Here is a 21,871-nt window from a genome sequence, read left to right as displayed (position 1 = left end):
TAATTTCGTTTGTCCAACACTCTTGTAATGTAATTCTCAGTGTGTTCATGAAATTTAGACAGATTTTTACTAATTCTTTTTCATATACATACTTGTATAATACTATTTTTGAGCAATGATATAATTCCACATATTATAATTTTTAACAACTTAATTATTATTCAGCAAAAAAAACACATTAAAATTATGTGTGGTCATTCAACCATTCTTCACAGATACATATATACATATACATACACCTTAACAAATTCGTAAACACCTAATTATAATTAAATATCTGTATGTAAGCCAGTGATAATAATATTGTTGCTATAGCAATTTTTTTTTGTATTATAATTTCTACCTTTCATTTCGTTGTTGTCAAGTAATTTGTCGCGCTTTTTTTACTAACTTACAGCGAATGGAAAGGAAAATATATAAATTATATATGTATGTACATATGTATGTGTACGCAATAAATTTGTAGTTAGCGTAGTTAAAAATGCCATAAAAATTTGAACTCTGACGCACCTTTGCAATAAACTAGCATGTGTGTGCTTTTTATAAATGTTCTGAAAGAAATATTTGACGATTTCAACTAAGTCAAGTAGGGTGATATGTCATGGCTTTGCATCGCAAACCCTAAAAAGTGTTACAAGACACGCTCAGAGATAAGTGTGTAATGCGTAAGCTCTGAGAAAAAGTTCTGAAAGAGCTCAGATTGTAAAAGCTTAGTAAAAGTTCTTCGGCGGCAGAGTTTCAAACGCTTTAATATAGCATCCCACACTGATACTTCGGCGACGAGGTTTTGTTAATAGTCTAATATGAGATACTCCAAGTAACATTAGTAACTTCAGAAGCTGTCTTGTATAAAAAAACATATATACCATATTTATTTATATTCATATGTATGTATGAATAGGCTACATATTATATATAAATAGTATGTAAAAAAGATTTATATTATTACAAGCATAAATGTCGCTGATGGCCCTCTGACAGTCATACATATGTATATAACATATGTGTATAGTACATTAGCTTAATTTGTTTTCTTAATGCCATATTTTTTCAAGCGAACATTAAGTTTTTTCTTACTTTTCTGTGCCTGAGTGTCACACGGTCATTAATTGAAGTCTAAAAGGTGGAAGAGCTACCTAATTACCTAGGTACATACATCTGTATATGTATACACTTTTAAGTTTTAATATATAAATTTAAACTAGCGCTTACTGTTGTTAATTAATGAAAGTTATACTTTTATAGCAATCATAAAATCGGAGAGTGTCAAATCCAGCAAACAATTGGTATAAACCATCTAAAGTGGTATAAATCGCCGTAATTTGTAAAAATCGCTTAAAGTGGCACAACTTAATTAAACTATTATACAATTAATATACTGGTATAAAATTATTAAACTGGTATAAACTTAATAAACTGGTTTGGAAATATTAAACTGGTATAAATTATAAATGCTGCTAAAATTACCTAAACTGCCTAAAATTATTTAAATTGGTATAAATATCGTAAACTGGTATAAAACGGTCAAACTGGTATAACTAATGTAAACTGGTATAAACAAATATAGATAGAATAGAAAGCGGCTACAGCATTTCCATAAGTTATACAAATATATCTCTTGTATGAAATGCTAGTTACTAATTTTTTGTTGTTGCTAAAACATAATGATCATATCGATCATATGGTTCCTAAAACTAGTCTTAAGATTTGAATATATTATTGTAAATTTCTTAAGGAAAGATTCAGTAAAAAAAGAGGGGGAAAAATTATGGTTACGAAACAATTTCATTCATAACTTTAAAGCTTTTTGAACCATAATAGCTCCGGCATTATTTGATATTTTTTATATACAAATCTCTTCTAAACTAATATCGATCACTAACCTATCTTTCTGAAAATATACTAAGCAAAGTATAGAGTGTTTCGCCTCACAAAATATAATTATGAGTATTCTCACCAACCCGCAATTAGACCCATCTTTTAATCTTATACTTTAAGGCTATTCTTCAAACTCACTAAATTTACCACAACTGAACTAAAAACGCAGTCGCACAAAGTTTACGCGTCCCATCAATACAACACGTTAACAGTCGATCACATTTGCCAACAAAATTAAAAGTAAAGCGGCTTTAGTTAGTTGGCAAGAACGCGTGCGTAAGCCATAAACCAAAACTGAAATACCATGTCATGCCATGAAAGGAGGGGTGAAAAAAGACTTCTACAGCTACCTGTCGCAATCTCAATCGTGTACTTGCTGTTCGTTGCTGTTATATGCCCATTTGTATGTATGTTTGTATATATATAGCGTATAAGCTGCATACTTCTTACAAACAAAACCAACCTGTTCCTCAAAAAGCTATATACTTTGCAAAAAAAAGGCACGAAAAAAATTTAAATCAATACTGGTTTATACGTTATGGCCGGACATTCAAGGTGGCTAGCGGCGAAACCCACAAAGCGCAAATCACACAAAAGAAATATATGTACATACACAATGCATGTACTATGCACAAGGTATAAACAAAGTAAAAGAATGCTATTTGTTCGTCGCTGATCTTCAGAAGTACGACGAAGTTGTGTGGCTTACCATATTCGCTGGTTTTTATGATTATTTCTAGCTTTTATAACCATTCTTTGCTGCGTTGAGTGATCGTGAGCGTGATGATCATCATTAATGTCGGCTTAAAATGAAAGCTTCGCTTAATATACTTATGTGTATATATAGTTTTAGGATTTTCTGTTTAGTTGTAGAAATCACCACGCTATTGCAGTGTTCTGCAAGCTCACGAACTTTTGACTGATCACACTAGTATATAAAGCTTGCACCTTTGAACGCTCTTGTGATAATCCTCAACAGTTGATCATCATTACAACGTTTTTAAAATCGTTGCTTTTTATTTTCGTTTATGATTTTTTATATATTCCTTAAAGCCTGCTTAAAGTGCTTGTTTATCATCAAAAAATAAATAAAAATATATATATATATATACGTAATAGCCCGTTTGTGCTGGCAAAATGGTTAAAAACTGCGTCGACTTTTGATTTTACTAAGTGGCGCAAGTTCAGATATTTTTTACGAAATTTTTTTTAATACCCCGAACAGAGTGTTATATGTCTGTATATACTTAAACTAGTCCTTAGTTTTTGAGATATCGATCTGCAATTTTGCACAGGTCTTTTGCTTCCCAAGCGCCTGCTCATTTGTCGGCACCACCAATATCGAACCACTAAAGCATATAGCTGCCATACAAACTACGCGATCAAACTCGAGTCCTTGTACGGAAAACTTTTTTATTTGTCAAGCTATCTTCACGAATTTTGACATAAATTATTGTCTAAGGCAACGCTACATTCTCCGAACATATTGTTCAGATTGGAGCAATATACTATATAGCTGTCATACAAGCTCACCGATCCAAATCAAGTCTTTGTATGGAAAACTTTTTTTTTTGACAAGCTATCTTCATAAAAGTTCGCATTAATTATTATCCAGTACAACGCCACAATCTCCGAACATATTGTTCAGATCGTACTGCTATAGCATATAGCTGCCATACAAATTGTCATATCGAAATTAAGATAAATATCTTTCTATACCGTTTTATGCTATAAAAAGTGCAGCTGTGTAGGGTATTATAGCTACGGTGCAACCGAAATTGACGTTTTTTCTTATTTTTATTTTATATGCCGCCTTTATTCTTCTTCTTCTTATCTTTTTACATTTACAACACTTTTTATCAACTGTTTACCTTACATCGCCTTATTGCCTTCTACAAGTATTTGCTCATAAGTTTTACGACTGTTTTTTATTACGCACACTTTGTGTCTCCAGATTTTTAACTTCGTATAAGTTGTTTGTTTTTGTTGTACGCGACGCGTTAACGCACCAGCAAACTCAACTTTTGCCATAGGAAAAATTACTCGCTCAGTATCGACTGTATTGTGCGGCTCAGAGCTGGCAATCTTAATTAGCCTTCATCATCGCTTTGCACTACACTCCAAAACCACTTACAAAAAAAAAAAAAAAACCAATGTGTACTTGGAGACTCAGCAGTAGCTCTATTAATTAAAAGCTTTTACCACTACCCAGTGTCCGTGTGGCTTTGACATATTTTTCACATTTTCCTTTTATGCGAAAATTATGTCACCTCGGTAACTTTCCAACTGCTCCACTTTGAGACCACACCACACTTTGAACAACAAAGTCAATTAAGCTGACGGCCAGTTGTTTGTGCAAAGCAATCAAAATTATTCTTAAGTATTTCGCCATTTCTTCATTGGCGCGCTGATTCACTGCATTCTCATTGGCGGCCTGCAAAGTTAGCCTTAGACTTAACCGCTTCACAGCCATTCACCACCCACTGTTACTGTGATGTTTAAGACGTACTTTCTTTTGTTTTAGTTAATTTTTTTTAGTTCCCTTGCTACTGGAGAAGTGGTGTTTTTCAGCTTTCGTCATAGTATTGCCGTTTTCTTGCCGACATGTGCACTATTCCTTATAATTAACCATGTTATATGTAAATATTTTTTGTCGGCAGCACACACATATATATATAAATGTGTTTGTATGTATTCTCTTGAATCCACTTGAGTTTTTCCTTAGAATTTATTTTTTGTTTTTGTAGACTCAAGCTGTGTCCAGCACTTTCCATTAGCAGCTTCACTTGTCCACTGCTGCTTATTTTTGCGTTATGTCCTTCAAGTTATCCCTATTTAGTTTCCATTGCTCGAAGGACATATCCAGCTGTTTTCTAGTAAAATGATTATGCTGACCACTTACTAATTTTTTTTCTCTGGTCTCCACATGGTCAGCATTTTTTCCTTTTCTCCTCTGGTCTCTCACTGTTAGTATCTCTCTCATATATTTCTTTTTCATAATTGTTGCTCGTGCTGACGTTTTATAAGGTTTTGACAGTTATTTGTTCCATAAATTGAAATCTGTCATACCATATTTCGGTGTAATTTTACCTTTAATTAATTTAATTTTTCATTATCCTACGAAGTTTGTATTACTCAGAAGTAAAATCGAAGACCCTATTAAGCATTTAGGGTCTATCTGTATAATCGCGTACTGGCTCCTAAGTTTATCATATGTCGATCTGAAATTTTTTAAATGTTTTTTCGCCGATATCGGTTCACTATAGCATATAGCCACCATACAAACTGACCTTTCGAAATGAAGTCGTTGTAAGGAAAACATTCTTATTTGACGAGTTATCTTTACCAAACTTGGCACGAATAGTTGCCAAAGCAACGATACAATCTCCAAAGAAATGGTTCAGATCAGACCACTGGATCATATAGCTACCATAAAAACTGACCTTTCAAAATGAAGTCGTTGTATGGGAAAAAGTTTCATTTGACGAGATATCTTCACGAAATTTTACTTGCTTGATTGAGCTTGAAATTTGACTTGCCAGATCGGAGAACTATAGCAAATAGCTGCCATACAAACTCAACGGTCAAAATCAAGCGCTTGTATCAAACACTTTTTTTATTTGTGAAGGCTATTATAGCTGCTTGTTTTTTTTCTCATTCGTAAGAGGAAAATAGTTGCCAGCTACAATTTGTATAACCAAAAAATGTACCTAAGCGTCACAAAGTTTCCAAATATTAACTAAAAAAGTCGCTAATCATTTCAAATATTATAAATTACTCAAAACTCGCGTAATTTTTGCATGTACCTATTAATATTTATTTACGCACACCGCTTCAGCCAATTTCAAGTATAGCAAATTCTAATGTAATTACACTCATAAACACGCATTTGCACTTTGCAATGGCAAAACAGTTGCCGAAAGGTTAATGCACACTTGCGTTGCCTTTCGATGCGCGTGCGAGAGCGTGGCGCTGCTGCGAATGCAATATTATGCAAATTGCCACTTAATAGCTAGAGAAAATATTACATTAGCCACTTACAATTAATTAAAGTATTTAATAATATGCACAAATAAACAAACGAGACATTGTCAGTTATGAGAAATGCGCACATTAACCTTAACCTCATTTCTCAACTGACAATTGGGCGCATACACACACTATACATATATTGTATATATACAAGTAAATGCATATACCTACACACACCTCAGTATGCAAGCGAAACGTGCGGCGAGCTGCAATTATAGTGACGCGTTGCACAACAACAAATGCAACAGTTCATGTATACACTGATGTATTATATACATATATAGTATATATGCACATACATACATAGATGCTCAAATGCAATTTGCAGCCGAACAGCTGTTCACTGCTGCTGCACCAACAACTAAATCATATGCCAGCCTCAGCAACTTTATCTACTAAAGACGCACCCCAAATGACTAGTTCTCGCTGTGTGCGCTGCTGACGCCGTTGTAGCGTTCTCTGTTAGTTGGAAATTAATATGAGATTCCCGGCGCTTGGGTTGTGTGTGGGCCGGCGTGCCAGCAATCAGCCGTCAGCAATCAACGCTATCAACATGAAGCAGCAGAGCGCGCGTTGTCATTGCACCCGTCATTGGCAACAACAAAAAATAAAAAATAAAATAAAAACAAAAATTCAAATTAAAAAAAAAAAAAATAAAAACAAAAATTTATTTTTTGTATAATGAAATAAAAAAAACCAACAACAACAATAAACACCATACATACGTATATGTAATTAATTTATTAAATAGCTAGAAAACAAACTTGTATATTATAAGCATAGTGTAATGCCTATTCATGTTTGCAACAACAACAATAACAACAACAAAATAAATTAAATAAAAAATACAACAAAAGAGTATTAATATCAGCACTACATGCACAACTGTAATATCAGCCTCAAACAATAAGTGCGAGACGCCACTGATAATGACCACCACTACGGCGGCAACAGCTGGGCTGATGAGTGTAAAAATCTCATTAGCTGCACTTGCAGCAGCGATAGACTAGCATGAAATATTTATTTGCAAGCGTTTGCACGCGAATCGCAAATAAGCAGTGCAATTAAAATATTTACAGCAATTTTTTATTGTTGTTATTTATTATTATATTTTGTTATTGTTGTACTCTTACAATATGGGTGGTCGCATAATTACCGCAGTTATTGTTGTAATACTGTAACGCTGGCGATTAGGTCGGGTTGACAATTAGTTTGGTTGGAGTTGACTACAAAGTAAATTATTAACTTACAGAAGGCATATAGGGGTTTAAGACACCCCATACATTGTTTACTTTTGCCAAATGTTTTTTTTTGTGTGCATTAAAAACAAATCTTGCTATTTTATTAACTGTGACCCTTGACTATTTTCACAATGGGGCTGCTAAAGGCTTACGTGAATCGTCACTACTTACCCTTGACTAAGTTCAAACAGAAATTTCATTTTAAAAGTATTTTGCCTGAATACTTCTAAAAAATATTAAATTATAAATGACTGCAGCTGTATTTCGAAAAGCAAATTTTCAATTGGAGTGCAATTTATCCCATTTCAATAAAAAATCGGTTATGTTCTCCGAAGGTTAAGTTACAAGCAATTTACAACCAAACGTCACTCACCATTATGTACTGTCTCGAGTGGCAATAAACAAAAATTGGTTAAATATTATAGAAAAATTGCGTGGTTGCGACAGGTATCAAGGGAAGTAAGCGCCTCAAAATAATATATCTTTTTTTTATATATCTCTTATATATCTTTTTTAATTTGAAATTTTTTTAATTATTAATTTTTTTAATTAATTAATTAAAAATTTAATTTTTATTTCATAGTTTATAAATTTAATAAAAACAAAATTTTTCTTTTTATATATTAATTAATAGAATAATTATACATTTTTTAATTTAAAATTTTTTAAATTATTATTTTTTTAAATAATCAATTAAAACTTGATTTTTTTATTTCATATTTAATAAAATTATTTTAAAAAAAAATTGATTTTTTTTAATAATTATTAAGTTAATTAACATTTAATTTCTTAATTCATAATTAATTAAACATTTAATTTTTAATCCCAAAATCAGAACTAAAAATTTATAAAATATATATAATTTACAAATTGCTGTAAAAAAATAAATTTCAAATCGAAAGCTGAAGTGAAAGTGCTAAAAAGTAAATATTAAAATATTTTTAATATATTGTCTCAGTTATTTTATTTAATAACGCAAAAAGTGTTATGGTAAAAAAAGTGTTAAACTATATTTAAATTTGTTTAACCAAAATTAGTAGGACACTAAGTAGATACGCGTGCTTGAAATAATTTAAAATTCAAGAACACATTTTTTAAAATTATTAGTTATAAGCTGAAATCAATATTTGGTTTATTTTTATTTCTCAAGCCAAATAAAATAATAATTTTGAATTCGATGTTTGGGTTTAAAAATTAATTTTTAGTTTCTAATTCGAGTTTTGAGATTAGAAATTAACACATTTTTTAAACTAGGGTTTGAGATTAAAAAATTTATTAATTCTTAATTTTTTTTAACTTTTTTAAATTTTAATCTCAAAACTCGACTTGGAAATTTGAAAGTAATTTTTAGTTAATTTTTTATTTATTTCATTTTTTTATATATTTTTTTATTTATTGTATATTTTTTATTTTTTTTGATTTAATTTTTTTAGTTTTAAATAATACTACTAATATCGATACTAATTTTAAAAGTTATTGCGGCGCTCCAGCTCTGAAGGAATTTTTTTTAATATATTTTCCGAACGCAAAAATTTAAAATATAATCACAATTTCAATTCTCTAATTGCCTACATACATATGTATGTAGCATGTAGTTCGTAGGAAGTACAACTGAATATATATTTACACTATAGCCCTGAAAATATTTGCTTTTATATCGTTTAAGTCAATAAACCTTATCGTAAAAAGTCGACTTACATATATGCATACCAAAAAATAAATAAAGTACCTTTTACTGTCATATCTCGACGCATAAAAAACTCAAAACTGAAACAAAGCACTCAGTAGCTCAACACCAGGCAATTCAGCCTAGTCAGTCTGTCATTGTGGAAGACTTCAAAAAATCTGTTATACTCAAAAATATGCGGAAAACTACTACTTCTACGCACTTTGCCGTGTGTGTGTCAGACTTGAGACAAGCAAAAATATTATATTTTGTAGCGAGCAATATTCTAATGCTAAATGTAATGTATATACTAGTCACTAAAGATAAATAAGCAAAAATAAATAATAAAAAACATAAGTTTCGTTTAAAAAGTATAAATCGGTAAATATATAATCTATACACAGCATAGACTTTGTAAGTTTTGTAATGTTTGCTTACACATATGTACTTACATATGCGCGCTCATTTTTTACGAGCGTACATTGTTTTGATAAGTCTGTTGATTTTTTCCTGTCATACCTATACACCCTGTAATATATACGCACTCTGACTTATTTACTTGTCACTTTTTCACTACTTCATATTTGTTTTTATAATTTGCTTGTTTACGCTTGGCGAACGCGCCGCATACAACGTTACACATGTAACTTCACATGTATGTGAGTTAAAAAAAGACTTTGACCACGTAAATTCTCAAATTGTATATAATAAAGTAGGTGTTGTGCGCTCACTTGCGCCATGTACCATAAACATATCCGCTTCAAGCGTAACATATCACCGATTACATAAGCTTCTACTTCTATGTATTTAATGGCGCCTTGACAGTGATAAGTTACAAGTTGAGTAAATTGTTTGTTACTTCAACGCCTTTAGAGTGCTTCGTCGCGCCTTTAAAATGCACCGGCTTCGTGTGTGATTGATCTGTGCGCTAATAGCCTTCATCGGTTTGCTTACAGGTGCATTTTTTTTCCGCATGTTTTTATGCTGGGTGTGTTCTTTAGTAAGATAGAATGCAAGTCCCTCAGTTTTTGAGTTATAGTGAGGAATCACCGATATCGGACGACTATAGCATATAGCCGGCATACAAACTAATCGATCAAAATCAAGTCCTTGTATGAAAAACTTTTTGATTCGTTAAGCTATCTTCACGAAATTTTGCACACTTTATTGTCTAAGACAATGCTACAATATCCGTGCATATTGTGCAGATCAGATGACTATAGCATATAGCCGGCATACAAATCGATCGATAAAAAACCAGTTAAAGTACTGCTTATACCCTTTGCTGCTAAAATAAATGCAATTGTGCAGGGTATTATAGCTTCTATACAGCTGCAGTTAACGTTGTTTGTTGTTTTTATTTTATTTATTGCATTAAAATAAATATTTGCTTCATTCTAGCGACTTGTGAAAATAAAATTCCAATTTTTTTTTTTACAAATATAAATATTAAAATTGTATAAATAATTAAATATACACATATATCTTATATAAATATATTGCATGTATGTATGTACATTAGCAGCCACGTCACACTTTCGCCAAATCTCGAAATACGCTAATGCGCACAAGGTGAATGACTATGTGCTAGATCGTTGGCTCAACAAGACATTTCTAACATAACAACCACCTGATTGTTTAACTCAACAACGTGATACGAAAATTTAGCAAATTATATATAGCGAAAATTGTTGCTATGTGTCATCACTCAATAAAAGAAAATAAATAATATTTAGTCAGCAAAAATTAGAGTGTAATTAAATTTAATATGCCATAAAAAAAGAACGTAATCACTCACAGTCAGGCTTGGTAACAACAATAAAATATATTTAAAAATGTATGTAAATGATATTCAGTGTAATGAATTGCTAAAATGCACGATCATGAATAACATCTAAAAAAAAAAAACATATTTTGTTTGTAAAAAAAAATATTTTTTTTTGGTTTTTTTTTGATAATTTCTTTTTAATTTTTAAAATTTTTGAAATATTGTTTTTTTTACATATTTTATTTTAATTTTTAAATTTTTTTTAAATATTTTAACATATTTTTTAAAGTTTTTAACATTTTTTTACATTTTCTTTTATAATTGAATTTGAAGTTTTTTTTAAATTTGTTTACAATTTTTATATAAAAAAAATTCCTAACTTTTTTTGTAAATTTTTTTTAAATTTCATAATTTTTTTTGTCAATATTTTTTAAAATTAATTTTAATATTTTTTAATTTTATTATGTTTTATTTTTATATTATTTATTAAATTTTTTTGAATATTTTAACATATTTTTTAAAGTTTTTACCATTTTTTTTACATTTTCTTTTATAATTGAATTTGAAGTTTTTTTAAATTTGTTAACAATTTTTATATAAAAAAATTTCCCAATGTTTTTTTGGAAATTTTTTTTAAATTTCATAATTTTTTTTGTCAAAATTTTTTAAAATTAATTTTAATATTTTCTAATTTTATTATGATTTATTTTTATATAAGTTATTAAATTTTTTTATTTTTTATTTTATTATTTTTTTATGTTTTATTTTTATATTATTACTTTTTTTTTATATTTATTATTTATTTTTTTTATTGTTTAAATTTTTAATATTTTTTTTAATTTTTTAATATTTTTAAATATTTATAGTATTTTGTTTTAGACTTTTTCATATATTTAAAAAAATTTTTTTTTGATTCTTAAGTTTTTTATTTTTTCGCCAACGAAAAGTTCAACGTCTTCGCAAACTGCGAGTGCAATTTCAATCTAAATAACGCATCAGCGTCAGTTTAACCTTGAACGCGTTTAACAATTAACAAATAAAAGGAACACATACTTGCACATTGCATACATACTATACTTATACATATATGTACATACATAGCACATACATACATGAGCGATTAATGCTAGCAGCGAACGCATTTGCGCTGCTACTCGGTATCAAATAGTCGAATTAAAATATATAACGCCTGACAAAAAAAAAAAAAAAAAAAATCATACTAATATGCACATACACACATCTTCATACAAACAGTTAGCATATGCACGTAGGTACTTAAAATTTCGTGTATTTTCGTGAACGAGCGCGCGAATGACACTTGCACAGTGCAGCAATTAAATCGCAGCCAATCGGATTGGCGTTAGACAGCGAAGAGCTTTTAGGTGGCGTAGCAGCAGTTCCTTAATTTAATTTCGCTGAATTGGCAGCGTTTTTTTCACGCTGTAAATTTTGTCGAAACATTTTTAGAAATCTTTTTTATTTTTCTGTCTTTTTCTAATTGCTGTATTTTTAAATGCGCGAAATTTGTATTTTCGCACATTTCTGTGATGTGTCAGCTAGAGACGTTTGTCGAGTGAGATACTAAGACTAAGTCAGCGACTTTTTGCATTATAAGTTTTTTTTTTTTTTGTAATTGCTAATCAACAAGTTGGTTGAACTTTCAGGGGCGTATTTTAGTTTTATTTGCAATTTCGTTTACCATATTTTATTCTAGAAAGAAAGGTGTTGTGAAATATATGTGGCAGCTGATTAGAATTTCTCTCAGTTTTTGAGATATCGATCTTCAAGAAGCTATTCATTTGTCAGAATCGCCGATATCAGACCACTATAGCATATAGCAGCCATACAAACGGAACGATGAAAATCAAATATTTGTATGGAAAATTTGTTGCTTTGACAAGATATCTTCACGAAATTTTTCCTAGATTGCTGCCCAAGGCAGCGCTACAATTTCCGAACATATTACTCACATCCGATGACGGTAGCATAAAGCTGCTATACTAACTGATCGAACAAAATCGAGATGATGAATAATATTAGCACAACAGCTGATGTCTGGATATAGGTTACTATTTCAATACCCAAAAAGTAGCTAACTCGAAAACACGAAAATTTCTGAACTTGTGGAACGTTTTACTTCATTTCAGCAGTCTTGATATTGTGCGAAAATTTCTGAACTTGTGAAACGTTTTAATTCATTTCAGCAGTCTTGATATTGTGCTCTAAAGCCTGCTGTTGCATTTTTCGATTTTTCCCAACAGCCGCTTGTATTCTAAAGCAAACATAATGGCCTCGTACTTGGCCTACTCTTCGAATCGTTTTTTATTTATTTCTGATTGGTTTTAATTTTAATTAATGCGCATATGACAAATACTATCATATCTTTTAGAATTAAACCGGTTGTCTTTGCTCAACAGCTGTTAGAGCTAGTTGTAGTGTCAACATAATCTTAGGCTGGTTGTCATTTTCCGTTAGTGATGCGAAGGTTTTCAGTCAAATAAATAAATATTGTAGAATTAATATGTGCTCAATTTAAAAAGCTACATGTATAATGGTTCACGTCATTTGCATATATTTATTTTAAAATAAAGTGGCCACTAACTAAAAAAAGCTGACTACAGAGTTGCATGCAGTTGTTGGGTAGGCAAACTTTAATGTAGAGCGAAAATTATATGTATCTGAATATTTATATAGATTAGCGGAAAAAAAATCAAAAATCAATAATGAAATGCATTTGGCTTAAGCAAAAAAATTAAATTTTTTTATTTAATTGGCTTTTTAATTAATAAAATATAAAAAAAATTATTACAAAAAAAAAAAATAAAAATAAATTATTATAAAAACAATAAAAAAAAAATATTTTTGAATTACAAAAAAAAATTTTGAAAAAGTTTTAATTAAAAAATTAAAATAAAAATATTTTTTAATAAAAAAAAATTTATAAATACAAAAAAAGATTTAAAAAAACTTCAAAACAAACTTTAAAAAGTTAAAAAAAAGTTTAAATGTTATGAAAAAAATTTTTTTATTAAGAAAAAATTTAAAAAAAAATTAAGAAAAAAATTAAACAAATTAAGAAAAATTAAAAAAAAGTAACTTTAAACACAGTATTTTTATTTTCGCAAGAATGTACCAATAACATGCGCAAAATACAAAGTAAAATTCAATACTTGTATAAATTTTGAAATAATTATATAAGGAGATTTATGAAAAAAAAAATAGACAGAATTCAAAAATAATGTTCAACCAGTTCAAGTGTCTGTAAACAAGAAAAAGTATGTACAAAAAATGCAAAGAAAGCAGTTTAAAACTTGATTGGATTTCTCTATCTTATGCCTACATCTCTCCCATCTCTTTCTCTTTTTGTGTCTCATTTCAGTGACAAAGCGCGCATTTTAAATACAAGCAAGCAACTGAGCTTGTTTGAAGCTAACGCAGAAACAGCTATACAAATACATTTTTTTGAGGTCGAATTATACGCACACACACACACACACAAAGCCACACAGAATTTCTGCCAGTATTAAAATGTTATGAATATTTAATTATTTAAACGACGATTTTTTAGCATTAATTAAAATTTAAAAATTTAATTTTTCATTATTGATTTTAGATTTGAAATAAGTGCATGCAATTTAACAAGAAAATATACCAGTGCAAAAATATAAAACGCAAGCATGTATTTCGTGCACAAATTAGTACGCAAAAAGTAATCAAACCAGAATAACAATTAGTGAAATATTTTTGAAAAAAAAATTAAAATTCTTTAAAAAGCAAAATTTACACACAATCATAATTTTACAAAAACAAAAAGTGTTGAAAAAAAGTAGTTCCACAAGTCTGCTGAGCAGCACAAAACTACGGGCAATTGAACAACGTGTCCAACAAACACACCTATACACACAACCAAACTGTACCCAATAAAATTCACCACCACACTGACTGGCCAAACAACAATGATGAAACGACGTTGGTCGAATAACGGCGGTTTCGCCTTTCGCATGCTAGAAGAATCCTCAACCGAAGTGAGCTCATCCTCTAACGCGCTCGTGCTCAGCACGGCACTGTCGCCCTCACCGCTCGACTCACCGGTTTATGGTGAACAAGATTTGTGGTATGATGCCGCATTCAATGGACACGGTGGTCATAGCGTGATCACATCAGCACATGGTTGCGCTGCGCTGCTGCCGCCACAAACCACAATAATACCGTTACCACCTTTGGGTGGTGGCATAAACAATATGAATGTCAACGGCGCTGGTAACACCACAAATGGCGCGAATTTTGGTCATGGTAATGCTGTTGGTAGTGGCGGCGGCGGCGGCGGCGGTGGTTTAATGAGCCATGGCAATCAGCTGAGCAACGGGCATCTCGGCAATCAACAAAATGCACAAAATCATAACAACAATAATAATCTAAATATGAATAACAACAATACAAATATGTTGCATGCAACATTAAATCAGGGTCTAATTAATGGTTTGATGGGTAGTGTGTTGGGTGGAAATGTGGGCATGCAACACAATGGACTCAACATGCAACAGCATACGCCGCGTAGCGATTCGGCGAATTCAATATCGTCAGGTAAGTGACGAAAAGGTTGTGGTGTATGGTGAAAAACATGTATATCTAAAACAAAAAATGGTTTTATACAAATTCTAACCTAACAAAGCTATAGGAAATTAGATAAAAATAAGAAAAAACGTGAACTTCGGCTGCACCGAAGCATGATTACCCTACACAGGTGTAATTTATAGCATAAACGGGTAGAAAAAGATATTTATCTTGATTTTGAACGGTTAGTTTGTATGGCAGCTATATGTTATAGTGCTCCGATCTAAACAATTCGCTCGGAGATTGTACCGTTGCCTTGGAGAATAATCTATGCCAAATTTCGTGCTGATATCTTGTCAAATAAAGAGGTTTTCCATATAAGAATTTGATTTTGAACGATTAGTTTGTATGGCAGCTATATGTTATAGTGATCCGATATCGGCGATTCTGACATATGAGCAGCTTTTTGGCGAGTTAAGGACATGTGCAAACTTTCAGATCGCTATCTTAAAATTTTATATACATATATGTTAAATAGATTTGGCATTTATAAAAATCCTAACCTAAATAAGCTTTCAAAACTGTAAAAACTTTATATTTTTTTTTTAAATAAAAACTTGCTGCTTTCAAATCATTTGTATTTATTGCTATTATCCGTAAAGTATCAATCTCTAACGGTTAAACACAAACTGTGTTGCACATAGTGCCACAGCATGTGCTGCGACGATTGTCACTCGCAAATGCAACTCTACTCTGCGGCCATAATGCACGAGGAAGCACACCCGCTGTGTTGCAGGATTAGCGTTGATTTTGAGGTCGAGGCTACTAGCTGTTATATACATATGTATATATATATACTCTATGTACTGCTGCATAGCATGTATTCAGATTTTAGTTTTGACAGCGTCTTTGCTGCGTCAGTGACCCTGCTGTATAATGCAACAGCTGCACTTAGCGGCATATACTTGTAATATATAGATATATCTATATACAAAATAATCAGAGCGAATTTTATGTAGTAAATGCTTGTAGTATGTATGTATGTATATAAGTAAATTATGCTTTGATTTCATGAGCACATGTTAGCTGCAATGCAAGCATGCTAGCCTGTATATATATACATATATATGTATATAAATATATATTATATATACTGCCATGTCATCTCATTTGCCCTTGACCGCCTGTGCTCTAGTGCACTACTTTCGTTAAGCACGAGGTGAAAAGACTCGAAGTACACATATGGAAAGTTTTTACAGTTACTATTTATAGTTATCTGCTTATATACATACAAGTAATTACATGTGTAGACATATTTATTTATCAGCATTGATATGTAAATAAGTAGTGTGCCACTTCTGTTAGCGCTATTAGTTTTTGTTTGACGTTCACAAACTGGGGCAAGGTCAGGAGCAGCACCAACCACGAATTACGCTCAACAGCCGTGTGGCCATTTTGTTGTATAAAAATTTCAGGGTCACTTGCAAATTGCTGCAGTTTTTGTATTTTTGGCTTTAGACCTTTTTCCGCATTTCACCCTCATTGCTGGGCGCAAACCTATATATGTATAAAATATATATACATGTGTATGTGTTTGTGTATTTATGCATATATATTAAATGTCAGCTTTCCTGCGTTAATTACTACGTTTTTTTCGTTCTTTTGGCCATTTGTAAATTTTGTGAATTGGAGCGTGAAAATTGTCGACCGCCTAAAAACTATACGACGAAATTTAAGTGAAAAAAAATTTAATTACCCACATTTCACATCAATTTCACACAGCTGAATGGCGTACATGCAAATCGAGAAATTATGTAAATTTGCCGCAAGCGTTTTTTGCGCGCTGCCACTAACTGCTGTCAAATAGCTCTAATGCGCTTACAGTACGCACAAAATAAACAAGTGCCAAAGCGAGTTTTTGCATTGTATGAGTTTAAGCTTTTATAACACCACTTAGTGTGTGATATTTTGTGTGAACTATGTTGATTTCTGCTAATCATATTTAGCAATGCCTCAGTAAGAGCAAACTAAGAGAAGTTTTTTGCTCTTTGCACTTCAAAAATTGCAAACATTTAAGAATAGTTGCTGAAGCCAGGCTTTACTTTTTACTTTAGTATAAGTGTTTTTATGTCCCCGTGAAAGCGAAAAATCGCTAAGTTGTGCGAAAGTATCCAAGTTCAGCTAAAAACAGCTCTCAACTTTGAATACTGTATATGTATATAAATAATGTATGTATGTAAAGTGGCTTCTCGATCATATGATATTCCTTTAAATTGTTATTTTATCCTTTGACTTTTGTTACAAATTACTTTGCTATATATACATTTCTTACTCTAACTCCAAAGAGCTTTTTCTATGTATACTGCCTTATAACGTTATACTCGATTCCTTACCTTTACTCACTTAATCAGAATCATATCACCTCTCTATAATGGGTTACCATTTTTCTAATTAAAAACAAAAATTTATTTGAAATGGAAATTTTCCATTTTTAATTGCAATTTCGGTATTAAAAATTAAAGTTTTATTAAATTTAATTAAAAAATTAATTAATTTAATTTAATATATAATTGAAAATTTGATTTGATTAAATTTAATTTGTTTAAAAATTTTATGTTTGTTTTAAAAATCAAAACTGTTAATTAATTTAATTAAAAAATTAGTTTATCTAATTTAAAATATAATTAACAATTAATCAAATAAATTAAATTTATATCAAAATTTGATGTAATTTATTTTAATTAAAAGTTTGATATAATTTAATGTGAAAATTATTTAAAAATAAAAGTTTAATTTAATTTAATTAATTCGTTTGATTTAATTATTTCGATTAAAAACTTTATTTGATTAAATAAATTTAATTAAAACTTTGATATAATTTAATTTAAAAAATTATTTAAAAATTAAAAATTCAAAGTTTAAGCTAATTGTTAAATAATAATTAATTTGCTAATGTAAAAATAAAAATTAATGTTTTTTTGAAACGCAATTAAACATCAAAAATATCGTTAGATATAATTATTCTGATTAAAAGTTTTGTTAATAATATAATTTTTAATTAAAAAATCGGCCTAAAAAATTGCCAAAATTCGAATTAAAAAATTACAATATATTTTTGTATATAGAAAAATTAGTAACTAATAGAAAATTATATTTCAAAACCAAAGCGATTTCGGGATTCAATTTTTTATTTAATTTAATTAAAAAATTAATCATTTTAATTAAAAATTTGATTATATTTCATTCAAAAATAATGATGAATTTAATTATTTAAAAATTATTTCTAATTGATTTCTGATTTTTAAATCAAAATATACAAAATATTTATTATAATATTTTTAGTTGATTTAATTAAAAAATAGTTATATTAATCAAAAATAAAATTAAAAAATTTATAATTGATTACATATAAATTAATTATTAAATATAATTGAATAATTATTTTAATTATAAAAATTATTAAAAATTAAAAAATTGATTAAATTTAATTAAAAACGAGAGTATAAAAAATAATAAATTTAATTATTGATATAATTAGAAATTAAAAAATTTATTTAATTTAATTTAGAAAATTAATTAATTGAATTCAAAATATAATTTGTAATCGCGAAATCGTAAGAAAAATTAAAAGTTAAATTTTTTATGCCAAAATCAGAATTAATAATATACAAAATATTTAATATAATCTTTTTAGTTAATTTAATTACAATAAAAAATAATTATATTAATTAAAAATAAAATTAAAAAATTAATAATTTATTTAATATAATTATTTTAATTATAAAAATTATTAAAAATTTGACTTAATTTAATTCAAAAATTAATTATTTTAATGTAAAATATAATTTTTAATTGCGAAATCGTAAGAAAAATTAAAAGTTAAATTGTTTATGCCAAAATCGGAATTAATAATTTACAATATATTTTTTTTTTAAATAGTAGGAACTAATAAAAAGTTTTTTTTTCAAATCAAGAGAATGAAAAGTGTAAAAGAGCAGCACTATAATTAAAAGTAATTAGATAATAATAAATACAACAAAAAGTGTTAAATTATATTGAATTTTTTTAAAAAATAAGCATTTCTTTTACAAAGATAAACGAATTGGTAGAACAAGATAAACGAATTGGTAGAAGAAGAAGAAGAAAGTAATTTAAATACAAAAACACATTTCTTTAATTTATCACAAATTTGGTATTGATATTTGTTTATTTTATATATTTCTTTATTTTATTTAATCCGCTGTTTTGGGTTAAAACTTTTTATTTTTTATTTTAAATATGATTTTTGGTATTAAACATTTATTTATAATTTTTCTTTACGATGTTTGGGTTTAGAAATTGAAATATTATTTTTAACTAAAATTTTTAGCATTTTTATGTAGGAAAAAATTTGGTGAAATTAAAAAAAATCAATTTTAATTAATTAAAATTGAAATTAAAATATAATTTGTAATGCATTATTAACAACCCTGATGATATAACATACATATACTTATACTACGCCACACTAAGCTACAACAAAAGCCATGTGCAATAGTCGAAAACAGCACCCCTACAATATAATTCACCTTCAAAAGGTCAAGATCACATTCAGATGCTCGCCCTCACAAATTCAGGTCACCAGCAACATCAGCTGCCCTCAAAATTTAGGCCACAACACAGGCATCTATGTATGTGTGTGTATATGTGTGGCAAAAATCAAAAACCGAAAACACCGAGAAAACAATGCCACACACTACAAGGGTGTACAAAAGGAGCAAAATTTTCGTACATTGCGCCAGTAACCCAATTCCAGTTCAATGTTAATGCAACGAACCCGCACTTGCACGAGCGCACGAATTCAGCTAACGATTGCTATGTATGCATGAATGAAGAGACTTTCACAATGGCAAAGGAAGAGCAGCAGCAGCGCACAAAATCAACGAACGCAGCTCGGCTGAATGCAATAAAGCGCAAGCGAACTTGCAGTTTGGGCGTAAACAATATTGCTTACGTTTACTTTTTCGACTTTTTCGAGTTTACTCCGCACATACCTATAAGCATATAAGCATATAAGCATGCAGCGGTATATGTGTGCGTACGACAACGAATCGGCAATGATCGTTCCAGCGTACGCACGTCTGCGTGACCACTGGCATAGCGGTGCTTGCAACCCTACACATAACGGTGCATGCGGTGATGCAATTTGTGTGCCAATATAGCGCAAATGTCATTGTCACCTTACGACCGTGCGTCGTCGTAAATGGCAGTCGGTCAACGGCAGCGCCAGAGTCTCCAGCGGCGTTGTATGCGTTTGCGCAAGCATGAAGGAAAATGTGTAATACGCTGCCTGGTCGCAAGCGCGCAAAAATATAATTTCTCTGCTTTCGTCTCTTGCTTTTCACTTTATATTTTTGCATTTGGTTTGAAGCTCATGCTGTTTAATTGCCTTTTCGTTGTAAAATGTGTATGTATGTGTGTGTTTATTGCTGCCTTCTTCGGCGCATTGTCGTTGGCTGCTTCGTCGTCCTTTGTTGTTGCACAAATTTCTTCGTTGGCAACGCGTGCATGCATACTTGCTTGTTGCATACAATGCACACATCGCTGTTGTTGTTGCTTTTGCTGTTTTTGTTATTGTTATGCCTAAAAGGGGTGACCGACCGAACACCGTCCAAATGTTTGCAGCACACAACTGCATTCTTCGTGCGCTTCTTCGCATTGTCGGCGCTGTTGTTTTTGCATTTGTTGTTTTTTCGCATTTTTTTTTCTTTTTCGTTTCCACACTGACTCTTTTTACCAGTTTATTTTTAATTTCTGTTTGCCATGCACGAGCAATGGCATTCCCTTCTTGTGACGTGCACAACAGCACCTTTGTATGTATGTGTGCTGCATGGTTGCATGCGCCTAATTGCACTTCGGCATGGCTACGGCTTCGCTCGAATGCATTTTGCATTGCACGTTGCACACATGCACACACACACGTTTAACGGCTCATGTGAGTTGAAATTTCATGTGTGCTTGTTTGCCATTGTTTATGCGACTGCCTGTCAATTTAACGCTACGTTGAGTTTTTTGTATTTGTTTTTGCTTACTTTTTCCCCAACTTGCTTGTTGCTGCAGCATTCGCTTTGTTTTGCAGCATAGCCAGTTCATTTTGATCGCTTTGGTCCTAACTCAAGAAGTTTTGCATTTAATCGACACGTTGCGTCCACTCAACGAAATGCAAGCGTCTGTTTGCTGGTGACGATGCAGCTTTTCGTTTGCAGTTGATAATGCTGTTCGACCGCTTTACATATTTTATACCCTGAACATGATGAACTAGCAGTTTTTGAGATATCCAGCTGAAAATTTGCTCACATGCTTTTCTTATCAAAAAGCTGCTTATTTGTCGCAACTGCCGATATCGGACCACTATAGCATATAGCTGTCATACAAACTGAACGATTAAAATCAGGTGCTTGTATGGCAAACTTTTTTATTTGACAAGTTATCTTCGTGAAATTTGGCCTATAATATTGTTCAAGCCAAAGCTGCAATCTCAGTATACTTATATTGTTCCGATTGTCCCAATATATTGTAGCTTATAGTTGTCATACGAACTGACTGATCAAAATTGAGCTCTTGTATGCAAACTTTTTTTATTTGTGAAGGCTATCATAGCGAATTTAACGTGTTTTTTTTTTCCTATTTTCCTTTCATTTAATTGAGACTGCATCTCGCTTATGCTTTTTATTGAGCTCACTCTTACCCCAT

At 30.5% G+C, this 21,871-nt stretch overlaps 2 protein-coding genes across 4 annotated transcripts in view; both read left to right on the top strand.

Moving 5' to 3' along the window:
• LOC106623456 (AAC-rich mRNA clone AAC11 protein) overlaps window positions 1-14,542 on the top strand; it is a 47,625-nt gene extending 33,083 nt beyond the window's left edge. The window contains exons 2-3 of one of the 2 annotated variants that reach the window (XR_004979059.2): window positions 13,965-14,052; window positions 14,199-14,542. Coding sequence is in view for 1 of the 2 variants with exons in the window: in XM_036375150.2 (XP_036231043.1) it covers window positions 13,965-13,984 (20 nt within the window). In the remaining variant the exon portion in view is untranslated. The other variant, XM_036375150.2, reaches the window with a different exon arrangement.
• EcR (Ecdysone receptor) overlaps window positions 1-21,871 on the top strand; it is a 261,963-nt gene that overhangs the window by 134,144 nt on the left and 105,948 nt on the right. The window lies entirely within an intron of this gene.

Source organism: Bactrocera oleae, chromosome 4 (genome assembly GCF_042242935.1).
Source record: "Bactrocera oleae isolate idBacOlea1 chromosome 4, idBacOlea1, whole genome shotgun sequence".
Taxonomy (NCBI): Eukaryota; Metazoa; Arthropoda; class Insecta; order Diptera; family Tephritidae; genus Bactrocera; species Bactrocera oleae.
Note: the sequence above shows the minus strand (reverse complement) of the source record. Positions and strands in the feature narration are given on the sequence as shown.